Source organism: Chanodichthys erythropterus, chromosome 5 (assembly GCF_024489055.1).
Source record: "Chanodichthys erythropterus isolate Z2021 chromosome 5, ASM2448905v1, whole genome shotgun sequence".
NCBI classification, from domain to species: Eukaryota; Metazoa; Chordata; class Actinopteri; order Cypriniformes; family Xenocyprididae; genus Chanodichthys; species Chanodichthys erythropterus.
The window spans coordinates 8,242,316-8,265,693 of NC_090225.1; the positions used below are offsets into that span (position 1 = coordinate 8,242,316).

General features: G+C 38.0%; 1 protein-coding gene across 7 annotated transcripts in view; it reads right to left on the reverse strand.

Annotated features, from left to right (window-relative positions):
• Nucleotides 1-23,378, reverse strand: part of kcnma1a (potassium large conductance calcium-activated channel, subfamily M, alpha member 1a) — a 212,711-nt gene that overhangs the window by 24,004 nt on the left and 165,329 nt on the right. For 3 of the 7 annotated variants that reach the window (XM_067385880.1, XM_067385883.1, XM_067385881.1), the window contains exon 19: nucleotides 2,823-2,916. In XM_067385880.1, the coding sequence (XP_067241981.1) occupies nucleotides 2,823-2,916 (94 nt within the window). Of the gene's footprint in view, nucleotides 1-2,822; nucleotides 2,917-7,125; nucleotides 7,399-9,709; nucleotides 9,788-10,183; nucleotides 10,217-13,832; nucleotides 13,842-16,472; nucleotides 16,647-17,616; nucleotides 17,626-23,378 lie in introns of all 7 variants that reach the window. The other 4 variants (XM_067385877.1, XM_067385878.1, XM_067385882.1 and 1 more) reach the window with 3 other exon arrangements.

Sequence of the window (23,378 nt, forward strand, 5' to 3'; positions counted from 1 at the left end):
AATTCAACTACTGCACAGACCAAACGAAACAACAGATTTGTGGTAGTAAAAACGTGGTAATTCTAGTCATATTACAAACCTCATAATTACTTTTTTCCATCTATTCTTCTCTCACCTTCCTAAGCAGGTTAATTCAGTGACACGCTCCACTGACGCACCGCTTAGACTGTGTTTGATTGCTAAAATATCACATCAGAAATGTGTCAATTAGCATGCTTGCATGAGATGATATCAGACTGTGTGCAGGTGCTAATAACAGTGAAAGCATTTAGTGCTTTTACACCCTGGCTGAATATTTTATTACGTAGCGCATGTTTCACCACTCACTCTACGGACCTCTGTCATTTCAATCTCCCCTCAACATACTGACTGGCGCAGTGCACCTCTGCCAAGATAGCTATCTCTCACCCGCTGTCAGAGCTGCCTGCCAGTCACAAGCACAATCCAACGCGCCACTCCAGAATAAAACATGTGACGTTACTCACTGCTGCTAGGGAACCCGACAAATGCATTTTGACTTCCCACAATTAGATGTGTTGTGTCTCCTTTGAAGTGTCCTTTTGAAGCATGATACTGTCGTTGTGTAATATTTCAGACATTCTAAATCAACCGTTTTGAAATTTTTACATTCCACTTCATTTTATTTTTGCCAACAACCAACCAGAAATACATTTATTTCATTTTAAATAGACATTTAAGCTAAAAAATTAAAGGGCTAGAGAACTTTATAGGAAATTGCCAGGTACCCTAAGCAGGACAGAAAGTTCTCTATTTAATTGGTATGTCCAGAGGAGCGTCCTAGACGTGCATTTGGGGAAAGAGAGAGCGAGAAAGAACAGAAGTTGCCCTGAGAGCCGGGCGAGCTGCTTTTCAAACAGCGTTCAGCTTTTCCAGCGCATCACTCGGCAGTCACTGGCTCCCCGAATCCCTCTCCAGCAGCCTATGAAAGCAGCTCCTCGCTTTGAAAATTTTCCCTATCATGCAAACTGACAAAGGCATACTTTTCAAAAACCCACAGCCAATCTGTTGATCATTATTTATTTACGACGGCCTGGAGGCGCAGAAGCCTGTAAAAACCGTACTTGATATGGTATACTCTGGCTGTTTTTCCCTTTCCTGATTGTTGAATAAAGTATCCCTAAGGCTCCCTCAAACAATCGCTTTTCATTCAGCATAAAACGCACCTTGTAAAGGCGAGGTATTTAATGTATGTTGTAATATATTGACAAGGAGGGCACAGGTTGAGAGAGTCCACGGGTCTGTCTTTGGTAATTTTGATGTTTCGCTGCAGGGCTCTGGCTTGAAAAAGCTTACACCTAGAACAGAGGACCTGTCATCCAGTACCCAAGAGCCAGCTGAACACACAGGCACCCTAAAGCACAGAAAACTTTGACACCGCTTTGAAGCCTTTCAAAACAGGGTAAATAACTCCCAAGAATTATTATCACTTGTAGATCAAAGAGCCGATGCATACATTACATGGCAAACGGGGACCTTCAAATCTGCTCAGAAAAACAGTTTTGTGCTGTAAGTTAAGGAATAAAAAGATCCTTCTAAGCAATTGCTGAAAGCTATTTTTTTTTTTTCATTCCTCTCGCAGTTTATTGTTTAAAACTGAGAGCGAAAAGAAACAATTGAACATTGATCATTTTCACTTGGAAAGCAGACTAAAGGGCGAGATCCTCTGCAGGGCTGACAGTTTACAGTATGTAAAACTCAACATAATTGCTTCTTTTGGGGGGAGATTCATGTTGGAGACCTCTGTCTGGGGTACTTATTATACGCTACAGCGAAATGCCTCGTGGGTGGCACACAACTGAAAAGAAACAAAATAAAATAAAAATCTTTTTTTTTTTTAATAAAACAATAATGTTACATTAAAAAAATAAATATAATAATTAAAATTAAACAAAAATTGATTTAGTTTATAATACTAATGTGAATAACAGAATAAAATAAATACATCACACTTGAAAAATAAAATTGCTGTTTCATGTAAAAGATGAATTTAAGTGTTACATTTTACAACTATCATTACAGTAATAATAAGCCTGCAACATCAATCTGGCATTTAATTACAACTTAGAAAAATCTAAATTTATCGAAAGGCGAAAACAAATAATGTCATGTTGGCTATCACTTTGAAGAAAGTTGTCCCTTCCTCTGAACCTTCGGCAACACTCTCTCACATGATGATGTGTAACGGAGGGCATTGTCTCTGCATTTTTTACAACCGCTGCATAAACGTCTCCTGGCCACATGGGCGGAAAGCAAGTCCTTTTATCAGTCAAAATCAATTAGCAGCATTATAATTCCACCGGACAGGATAAAAGGAAGGTAATATTTGAATTCATTTTTGATTGCGATGATACATTTCACATATGGCCTTAAGTACGAAAAACACTCCTCACAGGGGTTCCCACAATAGATGAAGAGCCCCGAGGCTAAGTAACCATGCTGGCGTCTCTGATTGGTTGGCACCGTCATTAGTGCCACCGCTGTTTAAGAACTACATGTGGACGGGACTGGGGGGAGATGACAGCTGAGACTTTAAAGCAAGAGTATTTTTCAAACAGCTTTTCATAGCTGCTTTCATGACAGAAATATTTCAGCTCTATCATTAACCGCTGACAGGCTGACAGCTCAAACGCCTCGGCCTGAAAGGCCTGCTCTCCCCTCCCTCCCTCTCTCTCTCTCTCTCTCCACACTTTCTTTTTCCTTCTCCACTCCTCCTACTCCCACCATCCCAGCACCATCCGTCCTGTCTCTGCGTCTCTTTCCTTTTGAAGGGTGGAGGGAGCGTCTTGAAATCAATGTCTTACCTCATCATTTTGGGTGAGCAGTTGGGTGAATTTCGCATGCCTCCGTTGCGTTGCTTCTTTTTGGGTGACAGTGTTGACGGATGCTCATCTTCGACTGCAAACACATGCAAAGAGTGTCAGACTGTGGACAGCTGGGATTGTAAAGTGTGCTGGAGATGACATATTAAAGAACACAAAAGCCAACACTCAATCAATCATTGCAAAAAACACTCAAATCTGAGAAGACCTCCAAAAATAGAAAGATAATAGTGTTAGTATGGACACTTAAAGATAGCAAGTACAGACCTGAAGGACAACCATTAAGTTTTACACCCTGTTTTCCATGAATTCTCATGAGTTCTGCTTTTCAAAGAGTTGTGTAGATCTATTTCAGTCTGTATCAATATGATCAAACTCTCTTTTACCTCTCTGTCATTGTTTGGAGGGCATGGGCTCGAACAATGACAGAGGGGAAGAAAAAAGAAAAAAGAAGAGTAATTTGGTGTGCGTTTTTTTTAATGGATGACTACATGGCAAAATCAATCCTCATCGCTCAGAGAGCCGTGAGTGATGGCTCCGCTGTGAGTCTGTCCCCCGTACCACAAGCACTCTCAGCGCTGAACAAGCACCCTGAACTGAGCCTTCTCATTCTGAAACGCCTCTCCAAGAGGATGTTACTGAGAATGTCACAAGCTCTCCGCTTTATAAACACATCATGTGTGAGCCTTGAAGCTGTCTGAAGGTTGAGCTCCTCATATTTTCGGAGATAATATGGATGTACGAATGTAAAATATTTGAAAACTATAGCTTAACTTAAAGGAATAGTTCACTCTAACAATGAAAATGTCATCATTCATTCACCATCATGTCATTCCAAACCCATTTGACTTTTACTCTTCCAGGAGAAATTTTAAAAAATGCCCATGCTCCTCTTTTTCATAGGACAATAGCGTCAAATTCTGCCCCAAAAGGCATTGAAAGGTACCGTATCTGAATTGAACATGAGCACAAATGAGATCTGTGAATGGTGGAGGGAATTTAAACAAGTTAAAATGTAAGCTTTATTTTACTTTTACTTTACAGTTGTGGTCACTTTGAATTGTCACTGCACGAAACAGAAAAGCATGGACATTTTTTTGAAATGTCTCCTTTTGTGTTCAACAGAAAGAGAGACAAAAACAATATTGGTGAACTGTTCCTTTAAGTAGGGGAGAAACTGTTCAATGTTGTAATAAAAACCAATAAATGTTTTTAGCCCTGGAATTTTGCATGTACCTCAACTTCCATGTATACCACAGTACATAATTGTTTTTTTGTTTTTTTTTATTATTTGGGAAATTATTTAATATTTGTTATGCTGCACTGCTATATTTATATTATACTGTTTTTGCTTTGTTTTTGTTTTATTGAGTATGACACCAGATACACAACATTTTGGAAAGGTCTGATTTGTATTAGAGACAAACTAGTAACAGAAACCCAAACTCTAAAACACTGCAAACTTGTGTGGCTCTGTTAGAAATCCATCAAGCAGCACGGCAAAATATTAGAGACAAATACTGCAAACACATACACTTGTATGTCTCTGATTTCCCTTTGTCATCTAATTGTTGTAATGAAAAAAGACAAATTAAACTAAAAGACGCTGTCTGTGTCTTCACCAAATGCCAGTGCTTGACATTTGAAATTACACTGTGGAGGGAGCAATGTGAGACAGTAATCAACTTTAAAAATATCACTAGTGATAAGATGGCGGTGCAGTGGCCCTTTGTTCTGTACTATGGTTGTTGAGCGAGTGGCCTGGCTGGGCCGGACCGCTCTCTCCTGCCCTTGCTCCTCCAAATTAGGCGGCGGAGATTTACGAGCTACAGTGGTGCCCTTCAGTAAGAGGCTTAACAATGAAATAACTCCACCTGCAACATGGCCATTTCAGCAAGTCTCTGCTTGTTCCAAATTACATTACGGCACTTTTACAACCTCAATCAAAATAGGATCAGCCCACCAAAGTGTGATTGCTGTTCCATACCACGGTCAGCTTTAGCCCTTGCTTTTTTGTGTTGCCGATCAGAATGATTGAGCTAGACATCTGTCTCCTCTGCTTCAGACAGACAACTGGCTGATGCAAGCTTTAATGCACAACAGAGGCCCTGTTTACACTGTTTTAACATGGCATTTTAAAATGAAAACAATCCTCGTCCATACTGGCGTTTACACTGCGTTTCAGAAAAGATCTCCGTCCACACTACATGACCGAAAAAGCATGTCACATGACCATTCATGCACACTGGGCATGTGCGTAGTGTGAACAGTTACCGATTGCTCTAATAATAGCTTGCCTCTTGCACATGTAGGCAGCTGCAGTATTATAAAATGCAGAGTTTAACTGCACAATGGCTGCTATAAAGCTAAAAAGCTGCTAAAAAGGACAACAAAGTCAGCAACCTTGCAGTTCTGTCTCCATGTTATTGTTTACACGGTCGTCGAGGCTGGTCTGTTACAGAGCCATTGAGAGAGACGGCTCTGGTCTGTTATTGTCAGTGTTGGGGAAAGTTACTTTTAAAAGCAATGCATTACAATTTTGCGTCACTTAGTTACTTTTTATGAAAAGTAATGCAATTTATTACTTTGTTTTTTAATAACAACAAAAAAAATATATCTTTGGCAAATGTTAAGGCCCTTTCACACCAAAAGTGAAACGAACAAGCCTCAGGCTGAAGGAAATGCATATTTACACCTGTACAGTAGAGGGCGCAGATCAAACAAACCTTTCAGCTGTGCTGCTATTCTGGATTAAGGAAGAATAGGATACAGGAGAAGGAAGTTCAACACTCTTATTTCTAAATCTAAAGTAATTTTTGCTTATTAGTATGGTTAAATAGGATCATTGAATGTCAGGAGCAAATACATTGGCTAAAAAAGTGAGATTTAATACAAAGTATATTTGTGTAATTTAATATAGTTAATTATTACAGGTTTGCATAAAATTCTCAAATTTCATGTTTTTATTCATTTTGAGGACTTACCCTATTTCTCATGGGGACAGGAGAGCTGTCAGTCAATACATATGGAAAAAAAAAGTTATGCTTTACTTTACTAGTTACTTGAAAAAAGTAATCTGATTACGTAACTCAAGTTACTTGTAATGCGTTACTCCCAACACTGGTTATTGTCGTGTTCCGGTTGCGTAATGTAAGAAGCCGTGCCTTCATTTTCTCAAGTCTTCATTTTGGTCCGTTTACACTGAAACGCAAACCCGGAGTTTTCAATCTAAAATGGGGTCTGCATCGTTTCCAAAAGTCTCCATTTTCGAGGGTCGAAAACTCCAGAGTAGTGTAGACACCAGGCATAACGTAGCAAAAGTTATGCATTTTAAAATGAAAATGCATTAATGAAAATTGGGCCAGAGATACAACAGATATAATGGTTTTGTTGCTTTTCATTTATTAGCGCCTTTTTACTTTAGTCCTGAACACAATTTGGGTTGTCTAAGAGAGGGACAACGAGTTTACAATGAGGTCTAAAAGTCTGAGACCATATTGAAAATCTAATTTAAAACTGGAAACAAAAGACTTTCAAAAGATAGACGAGAAAAAAAAAAAGAAAAAAAATTATATATATATATATATATATATATATATATATATATATATATATATATATATATATATATATATATATATATAAGTCAAATTTATTCAGACACCTTGAACATAACATTTCATTCATTATTACAGTTTATTCACTATAGTTTAAAAAAATGATAATAAAATATGACAAGACCTCAGAGATAAACTGTGTCAGAAAACAAAAAAAAAATCTTAATTATGTCAGATAACACTTAAGCAAAACATTGTCAGGTCAAAGTGTCTGAATAATTTTTGGTCCCAAATTTTTATCAATTTTACTGGAAGTCCACTGTATGAAGATTTTTTGGGTATAATATCACAGTTTACTTTATTTTGCTATCCTCACTTACAGAAATGAACTATAGTGTCCTGCACCCACAAGTAAAAATATATCAAAATATCAAAAATGTCTGAATAATTTTTGGTTATATATATATAAATTAGTGGTCTTGTATCCCATGGTATATGATGGGTAAACTAGCTATTCTGGTAGTACTATATTTTTATTGATGGCAGTTGTGGTTACACACATTACACACACACACACACACACACGCACACACACATTTAGTGCTGTGGCGGGGGTACATTAGCCACAAGATGCTCTACATGCATGCGGCAGTGACTGCAGGGACCCATGCAGGAGGAAGGGGTTGTTTGCGGTAGCACCGACTAATGCGTCCTAAGGCACAACCTACAGTGCGTGGGGACGAGGGTGGAGGACAAGTTGCTGGGGCGGTAGCGGTATTTTCCGGGCAGGCTGCGGGCCCGGTTCAGTCCAGCCAGGCTGAGGCGTGACTGTGAAGGCGGTGCCAGAAGGAGCAGACTTCCTTTACGGTTATTAACAAGAGGTACGGCAGACGTGGAGCACTCCACAACCGGCAGCACACTGGGAAGAGTGTTGGGAACAGCCATGCTGTTGGCCAGTTTGTTTGAGCGGTTTTGAAAAGTCGCTCTAACTTCCTCCTTTACTGTCAAACAGTGGAAGACAAAACAATGAAAGATGACTGTGATTGGGTCAATGACATATACTATTAACAGGGTCCATGATAAAGAAAAAAAAAAAAGTGTTGTCAAACGATTTATTGCGATTAATCGCATCCAAAATAAAGTTTGTTTACATAATATATTTGTATATTGTGTATATTTATTAATGTATATATACACACATACATATATCTATATTTATATAATTTATATTATATATAAATATAAACATTTTATATATAATGTGTTTTTGTTAAATATATACATGCATGTGTGTATATTTAAATATACATAATAAATATACATGGTACACACACAAATTATGTAAACAAACTTTTATTTTGGATGTGATTAATTGTTTGACAGCACAAAAAAATATTTTACAGCTCTTAGAAATGTATTTTTTTTTATATTCATGTTAGTTTCATATGGATTTGGAAAAATGTTTCAGTTTAATGACTCATGATGTAAAAACATCATGTAGTGTAACCATCAAACAAAATGTAATAACATTTTACTTAAACCTTCAGATGATCTTGATCTTAATCATTTTTAAAAATTATTTTAAATATACTTTTCAGTGTAATTTTTATGAAATATCATGCATGAAATATGAATACATAAATATTACGTTTTTGGGTAGTCAAACCACATGACATTCTAAACTCGTCATAAGATAAAGAGATTATCTAATATTCATCTAATAATTTTAAGAGACTTATTAACAGACAGTCAAAGGCTCTGCAGGGGTCCTACAAAAATTTTATGAAAATGCACTGCTATCAGCTGTAAACTGAAATAAAGTGCCTTGTTAAATAATAATAATAAATAGTTTTAAATAAGATTTAAAATTGCTATGCAAGTCATCTAAAAGCACATGCCATTAGTGCTTCTAAACTAAATATATTATGTTTAAAACACTGCAGCGTTCATAATTTATCACTGAACTGCATGAGAATCACATAAATATTTAAGTATGAAAATACAAGTTGACATGATTTTCATTGTTGAGCCATTTATTTCGCCCTTCGATTACCGTTTACAGACAGATCCACAATTCTGTGTGCCATAAAGGTAACCGTCGCATTTTTGAATAATTGATGATGACCCCTCAGTTTTATAAAACACTACTTAACCACTTGCCAAGCGCTTTAGGTGAAATGTTCAATATGACATTTGCTTTTCCATTGCTAATAAACATTAATTAATTAGAAGCACTTTCTTCCCTGCCTGCTCTGCGACAAGACAGAACAAAGCATGAACATATTATTCCTGATAACAGTCACAATGAATCAGGTCACAGTGCAGGTAGGGATGTGCTTGCACAAGGGAACACGGCAATCTCTTTACATTCTGCCTCGATATACAGCAAAGCAGTGTTAAAACAACGTATGTAAAATGTGTGAAAATCAATACTTCATACCACACACAAAAATGTCTTAGATTAAGCTGCGAAAAGGACCAAAATACAAACAATCTGCTGTCTGACAGACGAGAGTATGCAGTGTGTATAAGGGACCTGAAGTGTTTCACACAGGGAGTTATCAAGCTCACCGCCTGCCACCCGAGCCATAAGACTCCAGCCTAATGCTATCTACATAAAAGGCAAGAGGTTAACCAATATCTGGTGTAAGTGGAAAAGCAGTTTCCGCCCGCTCCCCAAACCTTGCTCAGAGCAATAAATAGATGGTTATTTCTGCCGTCAGCTGCCGCATAGATTTAAAGGCCGCCACAGATAACTCCTGGATTCATCTGGCCCCTGTCAAACACGAGTAGCATTATACAGAGAACATCCGCTGTGGCACTTTCACTGTGGATTTACAGTAATCCAGACGGCAACTGTCCCTTTATGAAATGCAAATCCTGTGACGAGCCACAATTGTGCATTCTTATCAAGGCCATTGTTAAATTATAGAAAATACATCTGTGAGAAAATCCATTTTAAAACTTTATCTTATTTCATGATGGCTCTAAATAAATCAATTCGCTATACATACATTTATGAACATTTTACTTAACTTAAATTCTCCTAATTATTTATACTATTTTTTTTTTTTTGTATTATGCTGCTGTTAAAAAATTATTATTATTATTTTTTTTGTCCTTCAGATGCAGAAATATAACACAAAACATTTTAAAACAGTTTAAAAATAAACAGTCACTTAGGCCTATTAATTATGCAAATACATATGTTTACATACAACATTGAGATACATCGAAACGGTTACATATGAAATGAAACTTAACAGCAACAAAGCTAAAGCTCTCTCAGCATTCGCTTGGCGTCTGATTTACCTAAAACGCATTTAACTGTGAACCGAACCCCAGACTGTGGCTGTGATCCCATTTTCTCTGGAGTTGTAGCGCCATCTGCTGTTGATGGTGTCACAACACAGACCCATCTCTAACACTCCACACATGCGTGCAATACATCATAGCATTTCTATCTCTTCAATCATCCCTCACAAGGACACGGAGCTCTTTATGCAACATCTGGATTTCATATGGATCCCTCTATTCAGCACCTGACCTTTCTCATGCACATGTTTTAAAGTCGAGCAGCCCCTCTGATGCATTTGACCAGAACCCAGTGTTGAGAAACTGTCATCACGACCCCCCTTCCCATCAATCCCCAGTCATCTACAGAGAGCTGAGGATGGCAGCTTTTGTGCTGTAATGCTAGTGGGGGTAAAATCAAAAGCAAAGAGCCAAAGCAGGCAGGTTGCACGAACGAATGAGGGAATGAGGAAAACAGAGAAGTACACTTACGTGATCTGACATATCCGTTAAACTTATATTTGGCTGAGGGGAACGCAGAGACCAATGTGAGGATACAAAAAGGAAAAGAGAGAGAATGAGTGTGAGATAGACAGCAGAAAGACAGTACATCGCACTTACACAAGGACAGAGAGGAAAAAAAGTCAAGTTAACAGTAGTTAGAAGCAAAAAAGGATGATGAAGATAATTATATAAGCAGGAGATGATTAAAGAAACAAAAGAGATGATTGGTGGACGGAGTGGACTTCAACGAAGCGATGAAAATCAAGCTGCCTGTTCAGTGTTTCCACATCACGGATCCATTTAAAGAGTCAAATGTTGGATTCTTGTCCCAAGACCGATGACGAACATACTGCCCAAATCCGAACAACCTCACAAGGATCGTTATGGTATTTGGATTTCGGATGGGGAAAAGAGAATGCTTTGATAAGTCATCATTTTATCCTTGACACTTAATTTGATGAAAACCAGTGAAACCGATCAAACAGATGTTAACAATCTTGAGGCTTTACCAAATAGTTAAACACAAATTACAGATGTTTCCCATCACATAATTGCTTCTGTAAAAATTAAACGCTGCCAGCTGATCATTTTTGATCAGTAATTACTATCTTGTCAACTCCAGATGAACGCCAAACTGTAGGCATTGCATGCTGGGAGAATCAAAATACTGTATGCCACAAATTTGTGACAAAGCAAACACACAAAGTCATTACAGTGAATATGAACTGATGTTTTGAATACATGATTTGCCATTTTCGTTACCTAATGTTTGGTATTTCTGAGTGAAACCGCAATATTAGTGATATTAATATTATTCCAAATTTAATATTACAAAAAAAATTATATTATATTTTTTAAATGAACATTACAGTATTTAATATTATATATATATATATATATATATATATATATATATATATATATATATATATATATATATATATATATATATATATATATATATATATATATATATATATATATAAAAATATATATATATTATATATTAATATAATATTTCATTAATAACAAATATATTTTACAATTATATATTCAAAAAAATATTCGAAAAATTGTTAACCGATTGGCTTCTTAAAAAGTACCTATCTGGGTATTGGCTAACATTATGCAATAGTCTGTGAAGCCTAAGGGTGCTTTTACACTTGGTTTGCTTGCCTGATTCGAATTCGAGTTCGATTGCTCCAACTTCCCCTGCTGGATTGTGTTCACATTACATTATTTGGGTCCGAACCACAGTGCGTTTGCATTATCAAAGCAGCAGCTGTTCACCCGTTGCATGGTAATGGTGGCAAAATGCATAGCTTTGATCACCTCACTTTTATATTTAGTTTTTTAAACCTTTGGTTTTGTTTCCAAAGCGTCAGCACATAATTGCACTTGCATCTATCTGCTGCGAATGTACAGCAAATGTTATAAAGAACGCAGGAGTTTATTTGTTGTGTAGGCAAGCAGAAATAAGATACACTCAAAAATATGATTCTAGCTGCTTGTTCAGTTTATTTAAATAAAATAAGCTGAACCAACACAAATCTTTAGTTTTTTACTTAATTGGCATTCGCACTCAATTGTATTATGTTAAATGAAATTAAATTTGCAAAATGTTAGGTCAACCTAAACCATTTGTGTTGGGACTACATGAATCATTTATGTTGCATTGATTGAACCTGGGCAGTGGATTTCTAGTTCCCAGCATGCTTTGCGTAGGGAAAGATTGGGACAGTAAATGTTGAACTTAAGTGCTGTTTAATGTGTTTTTTAGTAAAGGGAAATACCTTTTAAAGTTTGAAGTTCAGTTATATTTGACATTTAAAAGAGTTTATGTTATGCCGATTTTTTGAGGTTACCATTATGCTGAAGTGTAGACCTTGTGGTTAGGCTCTAGGTGGCTACGTAAAATAAATTTATATTGTTCTCAACGAGCATTAACTGTGCTCAAGCCAATAATGAGAAGTTCTTTATCTGATCATTAGTTGCATGCTATAAATGTTACTTAGCATATAAATAAGTGTTATTTTAGTTTTTATAGAAATATAAATAATTTAGTTTGAGGGCCAGCACAAAGTTTACACAGTCTACATATGGTCATCAGCTTTTCCCCTCTCAATGGTCATGAAACATGTATGTCTGTCTACAACAGCTTCTCAAAACCTAAGCACAAGCGCACATCTTCACCATGATGGTAACAAAAAAAAAAAAAAAAAAAAAAAGCACTGGTTGGATCAACAAGAATGAATTATGTTCAGGAAACATACACAGAATACGTCAAATGAAACTGGTGTGATCTCATTCAATTAGGATGAATTTCACTTATTAGTACAATTAACCTAGCTTAAGTTCAAATAAATCAGTTCAACTGTGTGGAAATAGGTGTCATAATTGAATTAAGTTAGACCAACAAGTTATTTTTTTGAGTGTATACATTCTCTCTGCTTGTAATGTGTCAGTCACACTTGTCAAAAAAGTGAGTGAGAATACACACAAAAACAGAATCATTTTATCGACATCAGTTCACTTCAGCGATTTGGTAAGATTGTGTTCATATCAGCCGCAAACTGTTCCGGAGTTCACATGAACTGTACCCCAGACCAGCCTTTTTATGTGAACTCGGGTATGGTTCACAGGTGTGCACCGGAGTTCGGAAAACAGCATTCACATTATTCAAACGAAACTGAACTCAGATGTCAATCGAAACCAGGTGTGCGTCAAAAGTGCTAGTGTGAAAGCACCCTAAATGACATAACCCAGAGGAACATCAGGCCATTTTGATTAAACATTGTGAGGCCAAACTAATTTTGTCTTTGGAATAAAAAGTGCTGAATCATTAAAAAAAAATAACACCAGGAAAGTGCAATAAATACATTTTGATTTCATGTTGACTAAGTTATATGTTGCATGTGAAACTGGGAGTTTCCGAGTTTATCTTGCAGACAATCATAATGCGGGATATGTTCAGATGCATGTAGGTTGTTCTATAATGCAGCCCCCATTGCAAAGTCTCATCTTTCGTTACGCGCACTGTATCTGATGCCATAAAGGTCACGGCGCAGGCCCAGGGCGGGGCAGTGACACAAGTGCTCAAGCAGGGCCCCGCGCCGGTCCTGGCATATGTCGCTTGCGATCTGCGGGCGCAGGAAGAGGCGGCCGACTCTTTGGCTAGCATCTGTCCTACACGGCGGAGGGGATGACCGGCCCTGCTCCTGCCTGGTGGTAAGGAACTGTCAGGTTGAGTTTAATGACACACCAGCTGAGCTGGGGAAATGAAAATGCAAACATAATTTTCATGTCAGGCTGCATAAGAGCCAACGGTGCTGAGTTCCACCCTGCAAGGAGCGGACAAGATCCACTCTCTGGGCTGCGCCGCACCGCCCCGCCCTGCCACGCTCGGCACATCCTCTGCAAACTCCATAACCAACCAGAGCAGGCAGGAGAAGAGGAAAAAGGAGAGGGGAAAAAATACCCCTAAGACTCAAAAAAAGCAGCGACCTCTTTCCCTCTCAGTATGACAGGCGATTGTTGTTTACAAAACAGGCATGTCTAGGATTGCCCTGCTGGAAACTTCCTTTTGAAGGCTCATAAGTTCAAAACAGGAATTAATACCCTTTGCAATTCTGAGCACCTTGAGAGTCTTTAAAGCTTGTGTAATGAGGGGATAAGTCTCGGCAGGTGGAGCGGAGGGACTGTTATTGTCATTGTAACTTAGAGCGGAGGCAGCTAACTCACTCGTTCAGTATATTTGCTCCCTAAAGCCTGCACTTGCAGAGATAACAAACTCTTCTTAATAGTGTGCAGTGCACTAGAACTATAATGAGTGTTCCATTGCTCCCTACTCCTTGTCAACGACTCTCTGGGCTTCGACTGCAGTCAAAAGAGTACAAGAGAGACATGGCGTCGACCTTTCACACATCTCATTTTCATACTAATAATTCTTTGTTTGGCTTTGGAAGAAAGGAGCATTACCATCCTGAGTGATACATGCACAGAATCAGAACAAAGTACAAGTACATGAGGGCTGTTTGAGAAAGCATCCATCAGGGATCATTACTTTTGTCATTTACTGTCTTGGTTTCATGCATTCAGCAAAATTACTGCATCCAGAGGAGTAGAATTTATACTATAATGTGCAGGTATAAAACCACCATATCATGCTTAGCACAGGAACGTGGTGATATTTATGCTTTCTGATCCATTTGGGGTGTGGGAACACATTAACTGGGGAGTGCCAGTAGTTATGTTTCCATTCAAGTTGTGAATGTAACTTCAAGTTGTGAAGGTAGCACTTCTGCCCCACATGCTTAAAAGAACAAAATCATAATCTTTAGGAAAACTGGTGCAAAATGGATGTTGTCACTGAGGAAGCCACTGTGGCTCATTAAATAAATGTAATTTTTTAAAAAAAAAAAAAAAAAAAAAAAAAAAAAAAATTATATATATATATATATATATATATATATATATATATATATATATATATATATATATATATATATATATATATATATTACACATTTCTCTGATTTTATTGAAAACAAGGTAAATAATGTGATGATGTGCTCAAAGATTTTCATCGGAAAATCATTACTGATTGAGGAAAATCAAAGTCAGATGGAAGAACTCTGTGAATTCCTCATCATAAAGATGTAATGCTAGATCTGAGGCAGAACCGATGGGAGAAAGTCAAACAAAGCCGCAGCTGGCATTAGCTGTCAGCCTTGGCGAAAACGCGCTCATTTCAGAAAAAAAAACGGCAGCAATGAATCCAATGAAGGATGACGCTACATGAAGAGATCAGTAACTATGTAATGACCAGTAACTGGTATCCAGGGATATCACCACAGACCAAAACACAAGACACAAAGTCAACCTCATCATAGGGTTTGATGCTAATCTGAGCTGATGTGGCGAACAGTCGGAAGGCAGTTGTAGAGGAAATGCGATCGCCTGAACTGACCCCTGCTTTTATAGTAGGTCGCACCGCTGCCATTCCTAATTGACAGACGCTTTAGTATTTCACATCTGCTAAGGCTTAATGAGAAGACCCCTGTTCGGCGCTGTCCTTTACACAACTAACTGCTTCAGTCATCTGACCTCATCCAATAGCCTGAGTCACCGCCATCTCAATTGAGTTCCTGTCAGGAGATCTCTTTTTAACTTTCCCATTGAGCCTGACAGTCCCACTGTGGTATACAAGGCATTAAATAAAGCACATTGACTTTTTCTCCCCTGATTGCTGGCTAAGAGAAAATCATCGAGGAGGATCAGATCCTGTGGAAAGGGGGAGAGTTTGATGTGTTTTTTCAGTTGCACCTAAATGTGGACTTTACTAAAGGAAGAGGTTTTATTTCAGCTGGTGGAAATGGTGGAGGCATTAATGGCTTGCGGTTGTAAAACATGATTGTCCAAAAATAGCAGAACAGACACTGCCAGTATATACTTACTCTTTATGAACAGAAGAATCTCACCAAAGATCCCTTTCAATCACAATCTAGTGTTTGGCAAGTGAATTAAACATGATTGTAGTAAATAACAGACATATAAGGGTTCTGACTGTTTTTCATTTACTGATATCCTTCCAATTTCGCTCAATTAACAAATATAGTCAAAAGGGATCTTGACCAGTGAGATGGACATTTGAGTTACATTTTCTTGATTCTAATCATTGAAATAGGACAAGACGGCATGAAATAATTGAAAACATTCAAAATTCAAAGATTGTGGGTACCCAGTGTTTGAACCTGTGGGGGAAAAAAAACAGTTAGCCATTCATTTGCATGTTTCCTAACCTGAAGAAGGGTCTTCAAAAGTCACATGAACATGAAAATATTATCAAAACATCATCAGTGTCAATGTACACAATTAGCCCATGGATTTGATTAAAAGCACATCATACTGCATAGTTCATTTAACAGATACATGTACACCTGCCATGTAACAGTGTAAACACCAAAACAGTGACTGCAAAAATGTCACCAGCACCGCACAAGTGCTCCACTAACACAGCATGCGCCAACACAGTCCTACTGCACCTACTGCAGCACTAACACAGAGAAGCCACGGCACTTCAACTACCACCAATTCACCAAACGAAAAAGAATATGTACTAGTGTACCATCCAATAAGCCACAGATACGGAAATAATGGAGGAACGAAACAGACGTTAAACACAGCATATGAAACACGGCACAGACACGCACACTCACACGCACACGCTCACAGGTCACGGACATCGAACGGCATGTGGTTTGGCGATCGAACTTACAGGCACGTAAACTGGTTGAGCAATCATGAACAGAGACAGAAGAAAGTGGGAAGGCCCTCTGAAGACTGTCCATGTTACTATGTACACTGCCTGTCATGCACGAGCAGTCGCGCTCAGAGCGCCCGCAATCAAAACAACATGCCAGTTTCATTCGCTTGTAGACGGACATCTTGGCTACAGTCATGTGTTGGATGAGAGGAGAGGAAAGCAGCAGGTTAATGGCAAGGATCAAAAGAGTTTTTCAACCAGGGAAGTCTGAAGGTAACTTTTTCAAACAGGAACAAAAAGTGCAATGCCTTAGCAGCAAGCTCTGACAGGTTTGACCCGCAGATGGACCACTGCGCTCCCGCTTGAAGTACGCTTCGGATAAGCTTCCGATTGTGTTCCCACTGCACATGTGAAGTTCGATCCAAATTTGAAGGCTGATACCAAATTGGACTTTGAAAACATCTAATAGAGGGCTTGTTTAGGCAGGAAGCAGTAGTCTCATTGGGGTCAAGCCGTGCCCTAAGGCTGATCATGTCATAAAAGGTTAAAAGGTCAGATATGACAATATGATCAGAGGTTGGGGCAAGGGACATTCAGGCAGAGAGGAATGGGTGAATGTGTTCAGCAGCAAAACCTCTTTGGATAACATCCTCTGTATCTAAAGGAGAGGATCACGTACCTGTATCCCATCATGCAGCAGCAGGTTATCGGCATCACAACGTGCTACAGGCTCTAACGTGGGCGCTCTATTCTGTTCGTCAAACTCTGCTCACCACTGGACTCGGTTGGGAGATTCATATGGTAACATGCCAATAGGCTACTTCTTCATTCCCAGATCAGAAGATGCATTCGCATGCATTGCGCATTTTACTCAAACATACATTACGTGGAGTGTATGTATGCGTGTATGCATGTTTTTTGGTTCTCAAAGGAGCTGTGGTGAGAGACTATAGCAGCATTTGATTGCTGTGAACCGGGCTAAAAACAGTCCCTGGTACACATTCTCCCGGTGCCACCTCGCTAACGGACCGTAATCAAGTCTGGCACCCTCAAAAGAGCAAACAATCCACAGGGAAAAGCCTGCTTTTGACTTCCATCTGAGGTTATGAGCCTGAATTAAGAGGCCAATTTCAGTTGTATGCTGGAGAGATAATACGGTAAATGACTTGGCCTTTAAAGCCATAACCTCAGGGACTGTTATTCTTATAGAACCATGCAGAGTGGCTGAAATTAAGGAGAACAGGCATGCAGTGGGAGGCGACCGCGGTCGTATCTCTCGAAACGGCAGCCCGGTCGACTGTTTACAGGGCTGAAACAGATTAAGGCAATGTGGAAACATGCAGCAGCGGGGTTTCTACTTAATTTCATGCTGAAATCTATCGCTTCAGAGTTTGAGGGTTGACATTCATCGGAGCACATAGTATGTGGTTATGTTAGTCACTGAGACATGGAGGGCGGAAGAGACACAAGACAACATGATGATGTGAGTGACTGAATATGACTACACAGAGAGCCTAATTACTGAAGCCTCTTTAACAGAACAACCCGATTTAGCAAGAATGCTCTCAGCACCCCTATCGTCTTTCCTGGCCCCACAACGTCCCATAATTCAAAGCAGGCTATGTCATATGTTAAAATACTAATGGAAAGGAATATATCTGGATGATTTATAATGTAGTCATATATGCCAAACGCTTAAATCAAGAGTGATTTTAGATAGAGTGAAGCCTTGCGTTCTTAAAATACTTAAAACAAACACACCTCCATCCGTACCGATATAAAGCAAACAACACCTTGGGAAGACCTACATAAAGAAACCTAGGTGACAAGTGAGAAGACCCTACAGTGCACATTGGCTGATAGCAATCTTGCTAAATAGGTTTATGAGGACCTCAGTGTTCCCATTTTGTTCTGTTCTCATTTGTAGAACTACAGTGGCATCTAGTGGCCAGCATTGTGTATAGCCGCTAGGTCAACACCACCGTGAGCCTAATGTTGAGAGATGTACCTATCACCGAGGGCAGTGAGTAAAAAAGGGTCCAACTACTGAAAAGAATTGAAATTCAGAACATTTCAATTCTACCGATGGTTCTTGTGTCGTGTAGAGGAGCTGGGCAGGGGCTGGGCGGTGGAGACAAAGGGGAGGCTGTAGGCAAGAGGGAGACCAGATTGTTTTGATTGTGTTTTGGAGACGATGCTCGTTAAGTCTAAGAATTTGAAGAACTTCCCACAGAACTCTTTCCGCTCTCTGAAAATACAGCAGCATGCGAAATTGCCTTTGACAGCAAGGGGACGGATTCAAAGGGGACTCAACCGCCCCCCTTGGCACTGGTAAGGTCCATGACTAATAGTAGCAAAATCAATCAGCTTGTTTGACTTTTTAGATTGTCATGACAGGTTACGTTGAGTTTAGAGTGAGCCAAACAACCTCTGAAATGAATCACCGATTTCAGAATGGTGCTATGGGTAAAACTTCAGGAGGAACTGTTATTGGTCAAGAACTTATTCTTCTCTTTTATTAGAGACTGGTTTGTAGGGGTCAGGACAGGGTCATTTTAAGGCCAGTAAATTCTGCCGTATTACTGTTTTGGGCTGAGGACAGTGGAGAGATGAGAGGAGGGATGCAGCAGCTAGACTGATACATGCAACATATATATATAGAAATATATAGAACTATTATCAGAGTGAGACAGTTAGACTGTACTCTGGGCCACAGGAAACCCATTTTTACTCACAATATGTCACTACCAGTGAGAGGTTTAAATAAAGAGGCGATATTCCAAGGCAGCAAGGAAGGAAATACATCAAAAAGTATGTCAATGATCATAAAGAGGGTGAAATAAAAGAACACAAACTTCCATTACAGCAATGGAAACCCCGTTTCCCTTACTGTGAGGCTATTGGCCTCTTCTCAGGTGAAATTCAGTTTTGGGAGGGTGCATATCATCAAAAACATATGATTGGGAAGAGAACAAAAGAGAATAAAGTAATAAAAATGTTTTAGTTCAAACGTACACTATCGTTGCAAAGTTTGGGGTCAGTAATTTATATAATAATCTAATAATGCTTTTATTCAGCAAGGAAGCATTAAATTGATCAAAAGCGCAGCAAACACATATATGATGTTACAAAATATTAAATAAATGCTGTTCTTTTTTACTTTGTATTCATTATTAAAGAATGCTGAAAAAAATGTATACGATATTAACAAGAAATGTTTCTTGAACACCAAAACAGCATATCAATGATTTCTGAAGCATCATGTCGACTGAAGACAGGAGAAATTCAGCTTTGCCATCACAGGAATAAATTACATTGATAAAATATTAAAACAGAAAATAGTTTTTTAAATTGTAATAGTATATGTCAATATTACTGTATGTACTGTATTTTTGATCAAATTAATGCAGCCTTGGTGAACATAAAAGACTTCTTTCAAAAACTTAAAAATCAGTAGTGCATGTGTTATCAAACACACTTAGCATGTCATCTGAAACATCATATATAATTTTAAATAATTAAATTAATGTAAAAAAAAAAAAAAAAAAAAAAAGGATCTGCAGTTAAAGCCAGCTGTTTAAAAGTGCCCAGTAAAAGGTCACTGGGAATGAAGCTGAATTATTCATCTTATGGCTAACTGGTTTGGACAAATGCTTATATAGGTCATGTAATAACAATGCATCATTCCACTATTAATGTTAATGTATGCTCTACTTAACATAAATATTGCTTCATTCTACCAAGCCAACATTAGCAAATGACAACAAACATTTAAATGCTGCCACATCTATATATAATTAAGAGGGTGTTTAAAGAAATACAGTTCTATCAAATGATGTAAATGTCTGCAGGAGCTGCTCTGACAGTGGACTACACTCTGAGCTATTAATCTCTCTTCTACTTCAGTGACTTCCTGTCAGAAAGTGTTTTTGCCAGGCTGAGGCAGTGGGACATGGCAGTGGCGCGTCCAAACGGCAGTTGCGTTGGGCGCTCTGGGTAAACAGGGTGGATATGATTGGTAAAATGATCCTGGGCCAGGAGTGTGTTTTCGGTGTGTCTGGCGAGGGTGGGCCAAGCTGCTCTTGCCTTTTGTTTTTCCACCTGACTGGTGTCATTACCGCCGCCTCTCTCCCACTGACGCCACCGTGAGCTGACAGCCTCTCTCTTCAGCCCTGCTAATCATGTCATTCCCTCTCTACATCTGTATCTCTCTTCACCATTAGCATGCTGATAACTGGCTTTTCTCAAGAGTCTCACTCTTTCACCTTGTCATCTTTCTCCCTCTTTTTCTTAGGCCTTCAATTTGAAGGTAGTCTGTTTTTGATGAAGTCAGTAGTTACTACAGTTCAGTTCATCGCTCTACTATTACTCTACTACGTTTAGTATTGTTTGTCTTAAAGTGGTTGCAAGCTAGCAATGTGTTTTGTACATAATTATAGTCTTAGGCGTCAATTTTTTTTCACACTTAAAGGTGCAATAGGTGATTTTCTACAGAATTTTTTTTGTTATACTGGTTTAAAGTCTCATATTCTGATAGCAATCACTATGTTAACTGGTCTAAATGTATTTTTTATAAATATATATAGTCTGTGGAAAGCATAGGACCATAACATGTAAATCTAATCATTCTATTCTGTCCGAATTAAATAATAATTAGTGATCGACCGATGTATCGGTTTACCGATATTTTTCCCGATATTTAAGCATTTTTCCATAATCGGGTATGGGTTTTGTAATATCGGATTCGCCGATTTACGGCGCCATCTTGTGGCCGTTTTGAGACTTCCTCCGTCTGAGGAGATCAGTCAACAACAACTCAGTGCACAGGTAAAGTATATGTTCTACTTGGTTTGCTTTAATTAATCAACTTTATTTAACATAAACATGCACAAATGAGATCTGAGACATAAATTCCTGATATAGTTAATTTATGCAGCTTGTTTCTAAACAATTGAGACAAACTCATTGAGTCACGTAGTGTAATTCGTCATGTCCTGCCCCAATAAAGACGTAACGTTACATGAATTAAATAAAACAGACGTGAATGAGTGCATGTTGAAAATAAAAGCGCTGAATTTAATTTTCTATCTGTTGTATTTGCTCACCATTAGTCTAGAAGAAAAAGTTCGTTCATATTGCTTAGCAACTGATGGATAATCAGGAGGCTTAAGCACGGCCACTGAATAAAACTTTTGACAAGATTATCTTGTTTAAACACCCTAGATTATATTATCATTTACTACATAACAATTATTTTGCTAATACACATATAAATATAGCCTACCGCTTTGTGGAAATTAATTATTTATTATCTCCATGCGCGATCGCGGTTGATTACGTTATAGTCAAACAGCACTTTGTCAGTTGGCATTTCATGATTTAACGTTAGATTAAATTTAGATCATAAAATGCCAACTGACAAGTGCTGTTTAACTTTATTAGATTATATAATCATTTGATTTACTACATAACCATTATTTAGTTAATACAAATCTAAATAAATGCAGCTCTGTGGAAATTTAGTATCTCCACACGCGATCGCGGTTGAGTAGCCAAATTTATAGTTTTGTGTAAATGCATAGATAAGTTCCAGCACTTTGTCAGAAAGCATTTCATGATCTAGACCGACAAAACATAATAATTAATAACACTAGTTGGAAAATGCAATGATGTATGCTGTTTTGTTTGTTACTTTCCTGACAATGTTATATATTCCAGCTAATATTATTCAGTAAAGTTTTTTTTTTTTTTTTTGTATGCAAGGAGGGAGTGATTGTTATAAATAAAATGGTTTGTTCAGCTCATTTGTGTTGTAATAATTGTCAAAAACAGAAGTATAACAGTAAATAAATATCGGTTCTGCATATCGGTTATCGGGTACATAAACATGCAAATAATCGGTATCGGTTATAAAAAATCAATATCGGTCGATCACTAATAATGTCCTACCTGCCTGTCAGTGTCTGTATTTACATACCATCGCGCATCATTCGTGCTGACATCATACATCATCAGCGCGTCTCATGCTATGCAGAGTTTATACAAACAGACTTCAGTCACAGAGCATCGCAAACAAACAGCAGCCACCTTTTACAGTTCCTACCGAATCAAAACAACAAGCTTATCATGCATTCACGCCATAACTACCGTAATTAAGAGATAGCAACCTGTGACATTGTAACCGGAGCTATTCAGTCAGACTCAAAATTATGCGATCCCATGTCAACAGTATCAACACCGAAATTAATTTGCAGCAGTCAGGTAGAAACTAAGTTGTTTACGTTCATTATTTTTGTAATGTTGTGCTTTGAAACATGAGATAGTTTAACGCCTTCCCTTGTGACCATTTGCTGAAAGTGCTGATGTGTTTAGGAGGAGGCATGGCTTTGGATGGTAATTTGCAGGGAGGGTGGGATTGTATGGTTTCAATGCTAACAGGCTAACATTAGCATTTTCCAGATCACCTACTGCACCTTTAAGAAATGTGTAATTTTCTTTGCATATATACTATCGTTCAAAGATTTTTTGTAAGTCTCTCATGCTTAACAAGGCTACATTTAATAAAAATACTGTAAAATCAGAAATATTGTGAAAAATTATTAAAATTTAAATAAACAGTTTTAATATATTTTAAAATTATATTTATTCCTGTGATGGAAAAGCTGAAATTTCAGCCATTACTCCAGTCAACATGTCAAATAATCCTTCAGAAGTCATTCTAATATGCTGATTAATTTCTCAACAAACAATTCTAATTATTATCCATGCTGAAAATATTTTTTGTGGAATGCTTAATATTTTTTTTCAGGATACTTTGATGAATAGACAGTTCAAAAGAACAGCATTTTTTCTAAAAAATAGAACATATTTGTAACAATGCAGAAGTTTTTACTGTCACTTTTGATCAATTTAATGTGT